At 41.8% G+C, this 14,287-nt stretch overlaps 1 protein-coding gene across 5 annotated transcripts in view; it reads right to left on the bottom strand.

The window, feature by feature from the left end:
• Positions 1 to 12,074, bottom strand: part of MTCL1 (microtubule crosslinking factor 1) — a 49,325-nt gene extending 37,251 nt beyond the window's left edge. For 2 of the 5 annotated variants that reach the window (XM_042835234.1, XM_042835250.1), the window contains exons 1-4: positions 12,015 to 12,071; positions 9,864 to 9,938; positions 4,863 to 6,188; positions 3,740 to 3,895 (exon numbers count right to left, since the gene is read on the bottom strand). In XM_042835234.1, coding sequence (XP_042691168.1) covers positions 3,740 to 3,895; positions 4,863 to 6,188; positions 9,864 to 9,938; positions 12,015 to 12,044 — 1,587 coding nt within the window. In that variant the 5' untranslated portion in view covers positions 12,045 to 12,071. Of the gene's footprint in view, positions 1 to 3,739; positions 3,896 to 4,862; positions 6,189 to 9,863; positions 9,939 to 12,014 lie in introns of all 5 variants that reach the window. The other 3 variants (XM_042835259.1, XM_042835267.1, XM_042835242.1) reach the window with 2 other exon arrangements.
• Positions 12,075 to 14,287: the final 2,213 nt, after the last annotated feature.

Here is a 14,287-nt window from a genome sequence, read left to right as displayed (position 1 = left end):
TTCTTCCTCTTTTTATTTATTTATTTAAAAATACAGAAAAATCACAGTGTAGAAAACATCCACTATTTCCTTTCTGGGAAAACAAAATCTTAAATTAGGGCAGAAGAAAAGGATGTGCAAATTTTCAGTGCACGGCTGGAGCTGCTGCAAAAGCCACCCAGCTGAAAAGCTCTCAAGGGGAATTATGGAAGTTGCACAGCAGGAGTACAGACTCTAAAACTATCTAAAAATAGAATATCCAAGATACAGATCAAAATTCTGATGTGTCCAAAATGGATCCATACTGAAGATTTGATTCAAAGCAGGTGGTAAAAAGACTTACCTAACTTGAACATCACTGTATCTGATTGGTTCACACTTAAACCAGAAATTAATTCACAGTAATACAGCTGCTTCATATTTTTTTGGGCACAATAGGTAAGAAAAATGGACAAGCAGATTAAGAATGGCCTAGAAGAAATTATTGCTCAGTATGAATTCTTCTCATCTACTACTAGATCTATCTTATGGAAAACTTTCTTCTGAAGACATGCTCTCATCTTTCTTGCCATACCTGCTTTTATTCTAATTCTCTGGTGACAAATCAAACCTTTTAAGTTAACTAAAATCAATGATTTTTTTTTTTCATAAAATTCGAGGAACTGAAATTTTGTGCCATTTTTATACATACAAACAAATTTGTGAGCTTTTAAAGGTTGTGCATGAAAATAATCACAGTACCCAAATGTAAAATGCAAAGATGAGTACTTTTGCCTTAGGTGATACACACTCAGTAAGTGCAGAAACAATACACTGTCACTGAACAATCAGAATCTGCTAGGAAATACGGCTATATTTTAGAACATCTGGTATCAAACACTGCAATAAGATGTATTCAGTCTTTTGAAAGAGTGATTTTTTTTCTTCTCTAGAATGTCTTATTATCTCTGAATAAACATGAGACTCTGCAGCCCTGCTTTAAAGAAGCTGCATTTTGTTTATGGCCATTCCACTGGTTGAAATTCACCAGATGAAAAATTATTTATTGCATTTTGCACTGGCTTCCATTCACTGCCATATTAATCATTTGATTATACCTGGCATTTACTCCACAAAGCAGTGTGTTACCCTTTTTAGTTCCTCCATGCCTTTCAGTTGTGGCATCTCTCGCCTGATCACTCGCCTTTCTTTGGGTGCTGAAAAATGGTTTCCCCCTCCCACCATAACCCCGCTCTGCTAAAGTCATGAATAATGGATTGAACATCCACCACAATGGTCTCCAGCCTCCTGCAACAGCAGCTGAACAGCTTGTTTCAGCAAGAAAACAAAGCCCTGGTCTTAAGTCAATTTCAAGACATAATTTCCCTTGGACTATGACTCTAACCCACCTCTTTAATACGCAAATACATTCTAATAATACTGTTGCACTAACAACTGCAGTGCAAAGACCAAACAAAGGCAGATGTTTACAGTTAGGCTACAGGGTAGTTTCAAGCAGAAGTCAGTTTGCATTCATTGTTCTTAATCAAACAATTAGGCTCCTGCGATGCTTATTTTTAAAAACAGAGAAAATAGCTAAATGGAAGCTGCTCAGCATTGCTTGGGACATTTTCAACTTAAAATTCACTTTGGAAAAGAAGGTTTTGCTTGCTTATAATGAAATCGTTTGCCTAACTGAAATGAAATGTCTTCTCACGTTGAAAGTCAGCGCACAGTGAGAAGACCGTCAATCAATACGACTCACTGAACAATGCGATCATTTCATAAACTGAAGCAGATAGTAGCTTATATGTGGGAATGGAAAGATTTCCATTTGAAATGTCTGTGGTAATTAAAAAAAAAAAACCTTTGGTATTTGAAAATTATTTTTTTTCCTTTTGTCTGGCATAAAGGAATAGTAGATTTTTTTTTTATTTTTTTTTTATTTTTTTTGCTAATGCAGTGCATGATATTAGAAAAGGATTAAACTGATAATATTCAAAATTATTTGGAGGAATCTTCTGCTTCAGATAGCATTAACTGTTAAAGACTATAGGATTTCTACTGGCTGTCCACCCACTGAAAAGTTTCAGTATAAAGCAATGCAGTGTTCTTTGTTGTTTAAGTAAACCTGACTGAATCAAGCACACTGTTTTTAAAGATTTTCACATTCGGGACATTTAAAGTCCATGCTTGCTCACCTTTTGAGCACATACCCACGCCAACTGGATAGTTTCTACCTTTGATTATACTTACTGGGCTCATTCCCATCAGGCAGTGGTCAGATCTACTCAACCTGTGTTTAAACAGTTTTCTGTGCACAGTTTATATTCCATCTCATCTCAGGAAAGTAAAGAGATTGTGCCCAAACTACCCAAATCTCTAATCTTAACAGAGGACTCACACACGCATGGCAATATAATAATGTGCCCGATCTAAGGCAAGAGGGAATTAACAAAATTGACAGAATTTAAACAGAAATATTGTAAACATTTCCTTTCATCATTTTCTGACCTAATCTAACATGACTACGGACCAACACAATTGCAAAAGGATCCACACTCAACTGTGCTCTACCTCATCTTCCCCTTTTGCAGCTGAAGAAAGACTTTACCTTTCAGCCAGAGACTTACAGTGTCCTGGATTGAACAGATATCCTTTCTGAGGCTTGTTATGGCTGGTAAATGTGAGAAGTTGACAATCTCCTAAACAAATTAATTATTCAGTGCTACCAAAACACTACACTATCAGAGTAGTTTAAAACACACAAAACAAAAACCAGCAAAGAATTACCTGCATTAAGATGAAGAGCCACTCTCTCTTTGGCATTCAGTACAACATGTTGCTGTTTGGCTACCAGCCACCCTGATGCTCCCTCTTCCTACCCCTGCTTTCTGGTGCTTATTATCACTTACTGACAAACACAGCTGTGCCAGTCAGCATTCTCCTTTCTTCCAGATTTAATCAGGGGCTTCAGACTTACTAAGGCCTCTTTGCATGTGTCTTTAGCATTAAAAACATGTTAAAAATCCTCCCTCGCTAGCAACTACTTTACCCACCACAGTTTCGAGGTGGATTTGGCCTGCTGGTGGCTTGCAGAAAAAGTTTCCAAACTTGCTTCTACGAGGACAGGCTGGAAATTGTCTTTTTCAAGATGAGTTGTCTGGACAATCTATGTTCATGAGCAACTAGCTAAAGAGATACTCACTGAGGTTGATATGACCTCTGCATGGATGACGATTTAAATAAAAACTGATCAATGTCTTTGATGAATGGAAAAGTACTCAACAACCAAAGCAATGGAGGAATTCTGCTTTAAATAAGATTTTTCTTGTAAGCTGAAAGTTGCTATGCTCCCATGCACACCAGCACCAAACCCTTTCCTGCACAGAATACTGCTATACAAAATGTAAAGTGCTCACTATCTGTAGTCTTTCCGGATTGAAAAAGATCCAACAAGGTGAAATCTGGAGTCACAGAAGCACAATTTGATGTTAGAGACTAAAATCTCTAACAGAGGCTTTTTGTTACTATACTAAATTGCACTTAGTCCCTGAGCCACATTTTCTCACTTTGCAGAACTACTGGGAGCAGGTTGACCAGTCCACAGTCAGAAACAATGTGCTTCTCTGAAATTATACGAGGGAGAAAGAGGTCACCAAAATTTTCACAACACAAGTACTGTGTCTTGCCCAATTTACTTCCCCAACCCCTGGCTTCTATTCCTTATATCCTGGCTAAGGCAGCAGGAGGCAGTGAGCAAGGGGGCTGCTTTGCTGACCTCTAGACTGAAACAGCCCTTGTCTCCTGGCCTGTAGAGTTTTATGTCTCCATCAGCTCTGCGGTGTGGGTCGGTGATGACTCGCTGGTGGTGAATTTCTCGCTCCTCTCCACGATCTTGTTTGAGCTGCCACTCCTTCTGATCCCTCAGTTTGGACTGTTAGGTGCATGGGCAGTTTGTAATAAAAGAACAAAAGGACAGGAGGGAATAAAGAAAACAAAAATGGGTAAGGTAGACGACTGAAAAACTACAAGACAAAGAAAAGCATGAACAGAAAAAACAACTTAAACACAGTGGCATAAGAAAGTGAAGAGAACAAAACTAAAATGAGGATGAGCAAAATGATGGGCTGAAACATCTGAAAAGCAAAAAAGAGAAAGAGAGGAAAAAAGAATGCAAACACTGGTTATGAGGCGCATGCAATGAGGATGCATGAGTCAAACCAACAGCAAGCATACAAGTCATGAAGGATACGGGATACAAAGCTCTTCCTTCCTTACTTGTGCTGTGCAGAAAAGCCATATCCACTGTGGCAGCTGTGGCAGTTTAGACATGCGCCCATAGGCAAGGCTTTAGGCAAGGCAGTCCTTCGCTGGCTACAGTGCTTCTCACCCGCTGCTTGGTTAGGGGAGTGAGCTGTAAGCAGGCTTTTCAAAACATATCACTTAGAAAATGGTGGTTGGGTTGGGTTCTTTTGGCAAGGCTTTTGAGAAACATGCCTGACCCTTTTACCGGAGAGCACAATAAAGACCTCCACGCATTTCTTAGAAAGGCTGCGAAATTACTTTCATTAGGATTTTTTTTCTTTAAATTAATCTCCTCTTTCACAGGGAAACACTGCTGTTACAGACAAAAAGAACACAGACCTCCATAGTACCAGTGGATTAGCTTTTTTTTTTTTTTTTTTTTTTTGCCATGAGGAACCGCCTCTAAATCAAAAGAGTTGTGCAAACAAACAAAAGAAAAATCCTATAAAAGTGTCTGTTTAATATTACACACTTTAATATATTGCAGGTCTGAAATCATAACAAAGCAGCTGTGAGGAAAATTAGCTCTAGGGTAGCAATGCCAGCAAGAAACAGAAAGGATAAATAGAAAGAGGACAAACAAGGGGCTGACCTACCTGAAAGTCTGTGATTAACTCCTTCCCCAGGTTACCAATGGGAGAGTCTCGTGACATAGACGTCATCGTGGATAGGAAACTGGAAGACTCTGTGAGATGGGGAAGAGGTGAGAGGTCCTCCACCTGCTCCTTAAGGCCCTCCCCTATGTGATCAACCTTCTCCAGGAAGGTCTGTAGCTCTTTCCGGAAAGATTTCATCCTGGCATTGATGGCATCCAGAAGCTCTGGTTCATGCCTGTCTTCTTCCTTTCGCTCATCACTTTTGAAATCCTGCTCAGTGGATGGGCTGCTGGTTATATGCACCTTTGCATCATAAATCAAGCTGTCTGTGTCAGTGATAAGACGATCTACGGTCCTTTCGAGGCGTTCAGCCTCACGTTTGATGTTAATTAAGGACTCTGTGTCCTCTTTTGCTCGCATGAAGTCAGTGGAGCACAGGTCACTGACTTCTGACGGCTTCCCACTCCCAAAACCTGATGTCTTCTCATAAATCTCCTCGGAGTCACTCTCACCTCCGATCGGCCCCTCTCTCTTTGGCTGGAGTGGGCGACCTTCTTCGCTGTCGCTCTCCTTCTTACCCGCATCGCTGTCAGCATCGCTGTCCCTGGGGCTGGAAGTGCGCAAGCCCAGGTGGGAAGCAAGGTCATACCGCTGCACATTGGACATCAGGACCCTGTTCTCGTACTGCAGCTTCATCACTTTCCCGCTCAGCTCATTGATCTGCAACCTGGCAGACTTCAGCTCCTCCTGCAATGGCCCGCCACACTTGGACGCTGCATCCTCCAGCCAGCCCGGCTCCTGGCCTGGCTCAAACTTGAATTTGTTCAGCTCATTGGTTAGCTGTTTGTTGTGATCCTCGATTTCGGAAATTGACCGCCTCAGCAGTTCTGCTTCCTCTTCCACAAACTGCAGGTGTCGGCGCAGTTCCGTGGCCGACTCCACAGAGTCGCCATAGGGTGAGGTAGGAATGCTTGAAATGTGGTCCCTGCTGAGACACTCTTTCTCATACTGGCACCTCATATCCTCCATCTCAGCTTTAATCCCCCTGTTCTCCACCTCCAGTTCCACTATTTTCCTGCCCAGTATGTTGGCCTCCTCCTCCACCAGCTTCAGCCGAAGCTTCAGCTCAGCCTCTCTGGTACTGGGTGGGCCTCCAGCTTCTCCTGTAGGTAGAGGACTGTCCACATCTCCATAGATGGATTTGTATTTCTGGAGCTCCTGCTCCAGCTCGTCCTTCTCTCTCCCCAGCTTGGCCATCTTCTTACGCATCAGCGCTGCTTCCTCTTTGGCAAACTGAAGCTGACACTTCAAATCAGCACTGTCCTCCTGCCAAGAACAAGTCCCCCACCAAAACAACATTAGAAGAGAAGCACAAGCAGTTGCTCATTTTCCAAAATCTTTTCTTCCCACCCTCTGAGCCATGTCTGCTAGGAAGACAAACATTACAGAGACAGTGCCACACAAACCACACAGTTGACACGTTTCATGGTTTGGTCCTGGTTAAATTTGCAAAGCAGCTTGACCAGAGTTAAATAGAGAAATAAAAATCAGGTGCAAGTGTTCAGTGATGCAGAAGTGCCAGTGCAAAGGTGCTCATTGGTGCTCAGTGTTTAATTTTTCTCAAATCCTGAGCAAATTTTGTGGAAAACAAGAACGACTACATTGGAAAGGTGTAGAGATTTGTTGGCACTTCATTTTTCACGCTACATTTGCTCACTTTTATCATGAAATTAATCATGAAATTAAAACTACTCTAACAAATTTCCCTGTCATAATCCCAAACCTTGGGCTTCTTCAGCTTGTGAAGCACAAAAACACATGCTAAGCTGCACAGTTGTCCTGCAAAGTGAAGAAGCACTTCACTGTGTTCTTTAACTGGATCTCACAGCACTGTGAGAAAAAGATGGAATACCTAGCTCCCTTTCAGCATAGGAAGCACTACTGTTGTCATTGCTGTTATTATTATTAGGATGGAACAGCATGTGACCACTCTTCCTGCTACAGACAACTACTCACAAGGGAAAAGGGAAAAAAAAAAAAAAGGAAAAAAAAATCATTAAATCACAGTCATGTTCAAACCCATCCCATGCGAAAATCTGCACTATTTTCTAGAAGAACCGACGTGTTAAATAAGAGTTTATTTTTTTTTTTTTTTGAGTTGGGCATTTTGAAGTCCTAAATGTCACTCTGATGAAAACTCCAGTGTGCACTGTGCTGTAATTGTGCTGAAATAAGAGACGAGGATAAGTAAATTCTAAGCTGATGAACAATTTCTTTGCATGAATCACTTTCATGAATTGTCATGGAGATACAGGCACTTGGCCTTATAAGAGACACATTTATCAGCATTAGCAGCATAATGGAAGGCAGGCTTTGAAAGACATCTCTGGAGACAGCAGATTTCATCATTGTTGTTAGGCCATGTGGACATATGTGCAATTATCTATGGAAACTTCGATTCAGTCTCTGTGGCACTGTTGTCTTTCACAATCACCATTTTGTTACAATTCCTAATAATGGCAACCAAATCCAGAAGATTACAAGACTGATGTTAATTGTTCACCCAGATCAGCCTATTAGAAGCAAAAAATAACAAAACTAATTATGGCTCAGCAATCTGAGGAAATAATTTAATTTCTAAAGTACACAGTCTTTGCACATTGGTAATGGTGTCTTTTATGTTACCTCAATTAATTTCTCCTCATCCTATTTAAATATATACTAATTATGAATTATGTTGTAATTTCAGCTGTTCATACTGTGTCTGTTAATACAGACACAGAAGTAATCAATTGCGTATTTCTAAATTCATCATATTTCCTACTGATTTTGCTTCAAGCTTCATGTGATTTTAAAATACTAAATAGTGGGGGAAAAAAAAAACAAACCCAACTTATATGCTAATTCCATCATATGGTTAAGCAACAGTCAAAGTTCCTATTCATGTGTGGTTTTCTGTGATAAGCCAAAGTCTGCTTATCAGAAAGCTGACATCAGCTGACTAGCTAAAACTCTGGTTGTCTTTCTGGCCACTTTCTGGCACTAGTAATGCGAGTTCTATATGAATGAAGGCAAAGATGCATATAACCAACTACAAGTAGAGTCCAGGAGATGTTTTTTTTTTCCATTCTCTCTTTTCGCATATACACATCTCCTTGCCATGCTGACACGTATGTGCAAACTGCTTTCCTCTTGATGAATCTGAATTGCAAATTAAGTATCCCATAAAAGATTACAAGGAAAAGTACATACAGAGCACTGCTGTAAAACATCTCTCAAATATTTCCTTACTTGTCTGTTAAAAGCTTGGAAATAATTATATCTGGCATTTTCCTTACTCTGTGATTCAGTGTCCTTCTCCATGCTTGCTGTCCAGCTTTGGCTGCAGGAGCCCAGCAGGCATAGCGACTGCCTACAGCAGCTGCAATGATGCCCAAGGTGATGAGCAGTCCATGTGCACATCCTACCCAGGGCTCTGAGGGGTACAGGCAGCTCCTCCAGCAGCTGGTTGGATTGATTGCAAGCAGTACCAATAGCACTCACTGCCTCATACTTGACACAACGCACTGTGCATTCTGAAGCTTTTGATGCAAAGGGAAGAGCTTCAGTGGATCTGGGATCAGGCCCATCACTGCAGCACAGCTCAAACTCAAGGCTTTCATGGAGGTAGCACGTTATTACAGCAGGACAAAAACAGTTATTAATATTCTTCTAATGACATTATTTAATTGCTAGGTTTTGTCTATAGAAAAAGATAAATACCACATTTGTATTTTTTTTTTTGAAAGAGATGAAACAAACAATATATTTTTCATTAAACAAACACAAGCCTCACACTGAACAACAGAGTTGATGGATGTTAATCTCGCCTACTAAAGATGGATCCCATCTGAAAAGGTGAGAAAGCTCTAGATCATCCACGCTTCCCAACCAGGGAATGTGACTACTGAAAATCCCATTCCCCAGACAGCTTTTTTTTTTTTTTCTCCCAAAAGAAAAGAATGGCCAGGAGAGATTATCAGCGAGATCTGAACATGCCAGAAGGGTAGGATCCCAACCTTCATGCATCTGTCCCTCTGAAACTTTGTGTACAGAAATATCAGCAATTTCTTGATCAGTTGAAACCAAGTGGAAGGAGCAAGAGGGCAAGTCACCCACACAGGCAGGTAGAGTTTTGAAATGCAAGGCAAACCACGGTAAAGCCAAATCACAGAAATTACTGTTTGTTACAAGTTAAAAACAAATACAACAAAAGCCAAAAATATAATTAAAAAAATATAAAAAGAAGGAGAATATAGTCTTTCCATTGTTCTGGAGGAACAAGAAGTTTAAGTCCCAAGGGTTGAAAGCTGGGCTATGGCTCAGCCTGAATGTATTTCTGTATTTCACATCCAGCATGTGGACACTTTCCTAAAAAATGTAGGGCAGACTGCTTTTTAAAACAAAACAAAAAAAAAAAAAAAAAAGAAAGAAAAAAGGACAAATGACAGTGCAAAAATGTAGAGTCATTAATGGTGCTCATCACTGGTTTTAGGGATTATCAAGGATAAATGGGAATTGATGATTACTGATAGTGCATATTTGCATGCTATTGAACCACACCTCTTTACAGCACTACAGAGAGATGCTAATGAAAAAAAAAAAAAAATAAGTCAAAAGGAGAAAGCCCAGATGTGCCCCTAAAGAGTCTGCAGTCTAATTTAGGCAAATGGAGAGCATGGAGATAAAGAAATGAAACTTAAATGAAAAAAAGGAACTTAACTTCATTATGCAATGTAAATGATGTGATGAGAACAAGGAGCTGATCAAAAACTCCCAAACATGATATTTCTTTTCTGGCAAGAAGACACAAAGATAGATAGAGACCAACACCATCTCCTCTACCACCACCGGCTCACAGGAGCTGCCAGGCAGAAGATGGGGAAGCGTGTCGGGGTTGTGGATCCGACGACAGGGCGGTATAACCAGCACCCAAGCACCTGGTGAGCACCAGACTCCTACCTTGCGCTGGAGAACCACTTTTCTCTGTGTTTTGCCTGGTGCCTGGTACTTCCCAGGAAGCTCCACTTTGCAATTCTGCTGAATAAAAACTTTTTTCTTCAGTACTGCTAGAGGCAGGTAAGCATGACTAACAACTCTGCTTTTACATGACTTCTAGACAATCAGTTTAACATGTATTTCAGCTGTGCCCTGATGTGGACGTGACGTTGCCACTCATTTTTATGATGAGCTCCCAGTAACTAATAATATCATATCTGCTCTACGTTATACATATCTGTAGGTATGCAGGTGCACAAATTTACACAGTCTAAGTCTGTGGCCACTTTTCAGTCACTACATATGTAGTAGGGACAAAGAGAAAGACAAAAAGGTTCATAATGCGGACTTAAGTAAGCCAAGCCTTCAACTCCAAAGCTGTTTTGTGTCCAGCCTGAGGTATCTCAGTTTAGGTGTGTGAAACTATTTTAGCTATTTAGGGTGGCTACCCTTGAAGAGTAGTGCTACGAACTTGCCTGGCTGTGTCTGCACTTACCCCTATGAGCCATGCCCCAGGACCCAGAGGCTGTTGGACCAGGTTGGGCACTTGGTGTGCTCTTGTTTCAAACAGCACATTCCTCTGAACCAATACCCAGGTTCGCAGACTGCTCTGGGTAATGCCCTAGAGCTGGGAGACTGCTAGGACATGCCCTGACTGGATAAAGCATGTCACTATATAAGATTCTTTCTCTATCTTTCCTGCCCTAAAGAATTGCTTGGAAAAAAAAAGTGGCTACTTCGTACAGTGTTACCACAGTGGTTCTCATTTTCAAATAAAAATCCTTTGCTTACATGGTGTACACACACGTGTATACAGTGTAAAGTCTTTTTCCCTGGGTGGTTTCCGGAATCATATTTTCGTGGTGCAGAGCTGATTCTAGGTTACTCCATTAATTTTGTGAAGCCCTTTAAAAGGCTTTCAGAGGCAAACTCCTGAGCTCCAGCGTCTGGATTTGGGCAGAGGAAGCAAGCATATGAATTCATTCTCTCTGCATTTTTCTGTATTTCCAGGAATGAGGGAGGGAAGGAAGGACAGTGCCTCCCACATACCCCAAATGACTCAACTGTGCCTTCATTTCTAATTTCCCATGTGCGCACACATATATGTACACGTATCTTACATTTGCAGGAAAACAAATTTCTTCTGATCTCACTGATGACTTAACTCCCTGTAACAGGAGATGTAGGAAGAAAGCCCGTGCCCCATTTTAAGGTTCAATTAAGCTGTACTTGTACACATTCCACAGGGATGCTAGCTCTGCTCTACCCTACAGGCAGAGACAACAGTTCCCGGACTGCCCACCACACCCCTTCAGCTGCACATGGAGCCCATTTCAAGTGCAGCATGTTCTAATTTATTACAGCTATTATTGCAAATCAATGGGATTTTAAGGCTCCATCGGCTCCAAGGAAAACCATACGTCTCGGTTGTGTGCACTGAGCCTGCCAAAGGGGCAGCAGGGGAGGCTCAACCTTTCTCTAGTGAAGATAATGATGCCACTCTTGGCTCCCTCTGCAGCTAGGGGAAATGCTATCCGCATCCCTCTATCTATAAACAGTAACCGTATGGCTGCTGGGAAAGGCTTCAACTCCCACTGTCTGCACAAAAAACAAAGGAAACACGGCCCTGAGGAGGACCAGCCCAGGGGACAACAGAAAAAAAACAGTGTCCGGATGCAGATAAAGGGTCCAGCTCAGGCTCTGCCCTTTACCTGAGCTAGGGGAAACAGTAAAATTGAACAGTTGCTGCCATCTGAGGACTGTGCTGTCTGCCAAGCCACTCCTTAGTGCAATGACTTTGGCACCACATATAAATTTAGCCGTTCCCTAAGCTGCGATCCAATTACTATGTGAGGCAAGGTGATTTTCTCTTCCTGTAAGAAACCTTCAGCCTGGCTCTGCTGATGAATGTACAGCAAACCAGAACGCTGCATGGTTTCGGGATCGTACTCTTGTCCTAAATTGCTTCTACATTATCTCTGGGAAGTCTCAATAGATTAAGTCCTAATTGCACTCTAGTTAATGCGTCTGATGGCCCTGTCAACACCCATAAAAAGACATGTTGAGTTCTATCATGTGATTTAGATCCAGATTGCACATTCTCAAAAACCTTACCTGGGTAAATGGTTTTTTTTCTTTGTGCATTTCTCTGCTGCCTCTTCTCTTCAGGGAACTCTGAAACAGAAGATTGCTGGGTTATTGATAAGCCAAGCACTGAGTCTGCAAGTTTGGCAGAGCCCACCATCATAAAACTAAATGAGGGGAAAGCAGGGATATTCTCCCGAGCAGTGGGGGTTTAATTTTTGGTATTAATTGCTAAGAAAACAAAATTATCAGGGCCTTGTCAGTGGGTTTTCTAATGCACAATATTTCACTCACACACACAAAAAAGAAAGGAATAAAATCAGTTAAAAGTTCACAGGTGAGAAAACCTCTTTTTCTTCTCCTCTGGACCACCACAATTTTTGGCAAAACTTTCTTTTGGTATGAAGCAATGATTTATGTTTGATTAATCCAGGGCAGAAGTCCAAGAATGTTACTCACAGTGGATGTCAAACACATTGTGGAAACCTCAGAGGAAAGCAAAACAGAAAAATGGAAAGTCAAGCACATTTAAGCTATATGGCATAATGTTGCTCATGAAACCTCTCACCTCCAAAGCACAGCTATTCTCAGGAGGAGTAGGTGAAGCTCAGCCTAGTGTTTCACCAACCCTGCCAACCTTATGTTTCAGCACCAAGTTCAAACTGCTTTAAGACAGATTTATTTAGAAACCTTAAAAATTTGACTTTTGTTGGTTGAAGTATGTTAGTGTCACAGTAGTACAATAGATGTTAGGTAAGAAAGCAGCAACCTGGAAACCGCAGACTTGCCTGATTCAAAGCTGGCTACACCACTCTGCTGGTATCCAGAGTTTCAGCTTCTCTAGAAACTGCTCCATGCACACAGGAGATGCAAATATGGGGCTCTCTGGCTTGCAGTGCTCCCCTTCAGGTACTTCAAGATCCCTTCAAAGCGGCCTATGCCTCTAACATGGCCTTCAGCAGCTTGTAACACCTTCGCAATCAGAAAGTGCTCTGCTTGCTTGTCCCTCCAACAAGCAGCACAGCAAGCTTTGACACAGCTCAAGAGAAAATAGGATTCTTTCAGTCAATAAAAGTAGAGAAGGCTTGAAGGATGATGCTTCCTAACAATCAGCCCAACACTGTGTCCTCTTCCACTGACTACTTCACTCTACAAGGGGCAACGCTGAGGCAAACCTTTGGCTGTCATGAGCTTGCTTGCACCAGTGCAGCTCCTGTATCCAAGGGGCAGAATACCCAACTCCATACCCAATGTTAACCCAGGGCGGGACTGCACATTTTTGGGGTGTATTTGAAGTTTGCATCCTCACTTATGCACCTGTAAACTTCAAATGGGCTGCCTAAAGAAGCTGTTGTGCCCCATCCCCGGAGGCACTCAAGGCCAGGTTCGATGGGGGCCCTGGGCAGCTGAGCTGCTGGGGGGCAGCCCTGCCCATGGCACAGGGTAGGACTGGATGGGTTTTGAGGTCCCTTCCAACCCAAGATATTCTGTAATTCTGATTCCGGAGCTCAGCTAGGCTCAGTACAAGGTCTGCAAAACACAAGCCCAGCAAAGAGGAATAAGGAGGAGGGAGAGGCATCCTGCTAATTAGTTAAGGTCCATTTTACTCCTGTCACCAGCTGACTGAGAACACGGTGTGAGCTTGGGGATACACACCGTGCAAATACAAGCAAAAGCTTTCCGTGGCTTTGTGGCTTCTGACTGTTAAGTTACGCAGCTACAAATTATAATTACGGCACGCTAAGACAAATCTCTCCTTCTGCTCTTTGTTATACACAGTTAAGTAGTTAACACTCATTCATATGCAGCACCATATGCCCAAGACATATTACAGTTTGGTTTTGCTAATCTGCTCTCTACTTTAATCTCAGGAAGTCCTATAACTAATGAAGCTGTGTTAGAGAATTTTTTTTTTTTTTTTTTTTTTTGTAGATACTGAAACAGTTTAAGGAAAAAAGACATTAAACACTACAAACATATGAAAACCTGCTACACAAGCTTAGCCAGGATAAACAGTTACTGCTTTCCCTTTTTCTATTTTCAGTGTGGCATTATTCTGGAAACAGAGATGCAACTGCAAGCAGCTGCCAGCCACTGTGCCTGCCCCAGCCCCCAGGTCAGTGGGGCTGGTCAGTGTGGCTGAAGAGCGATGGGGGCAGCCCTACTCTCATAACCTTTGCTCTTTGCGACTTCAGGCAAGAGTAGCATAAGCAGCAAGCAAGAGGATGCTGTCTGGTTGCTCATTCATTTTGTAAGTTCTTGGAGTCAGAAAGGAGTTTGTGCAGAAGCCTCTGTTCACAAGA

The sequence above is a fragment of the Centrocercus urophasianus genome, unplaced genomic scaffold (assembly GCF_019232065.1).
Source record: "Centrocercus urophasianus isolate 14NV4802_14NV808 unplaced genomic scaffold, USGS_Curo_1.0 seq_11, whole genome shotgun sequence".
NCBI classification, from domain to species: Eukaryota; Metazoa; Chordata; class Aves; order Galliformes; family Phasianidae; genus Centrocercus; species Centrocercus urophasianus.
This window is presented reverse-complemented; position numbering and strand designations above follow the sequence as displayed.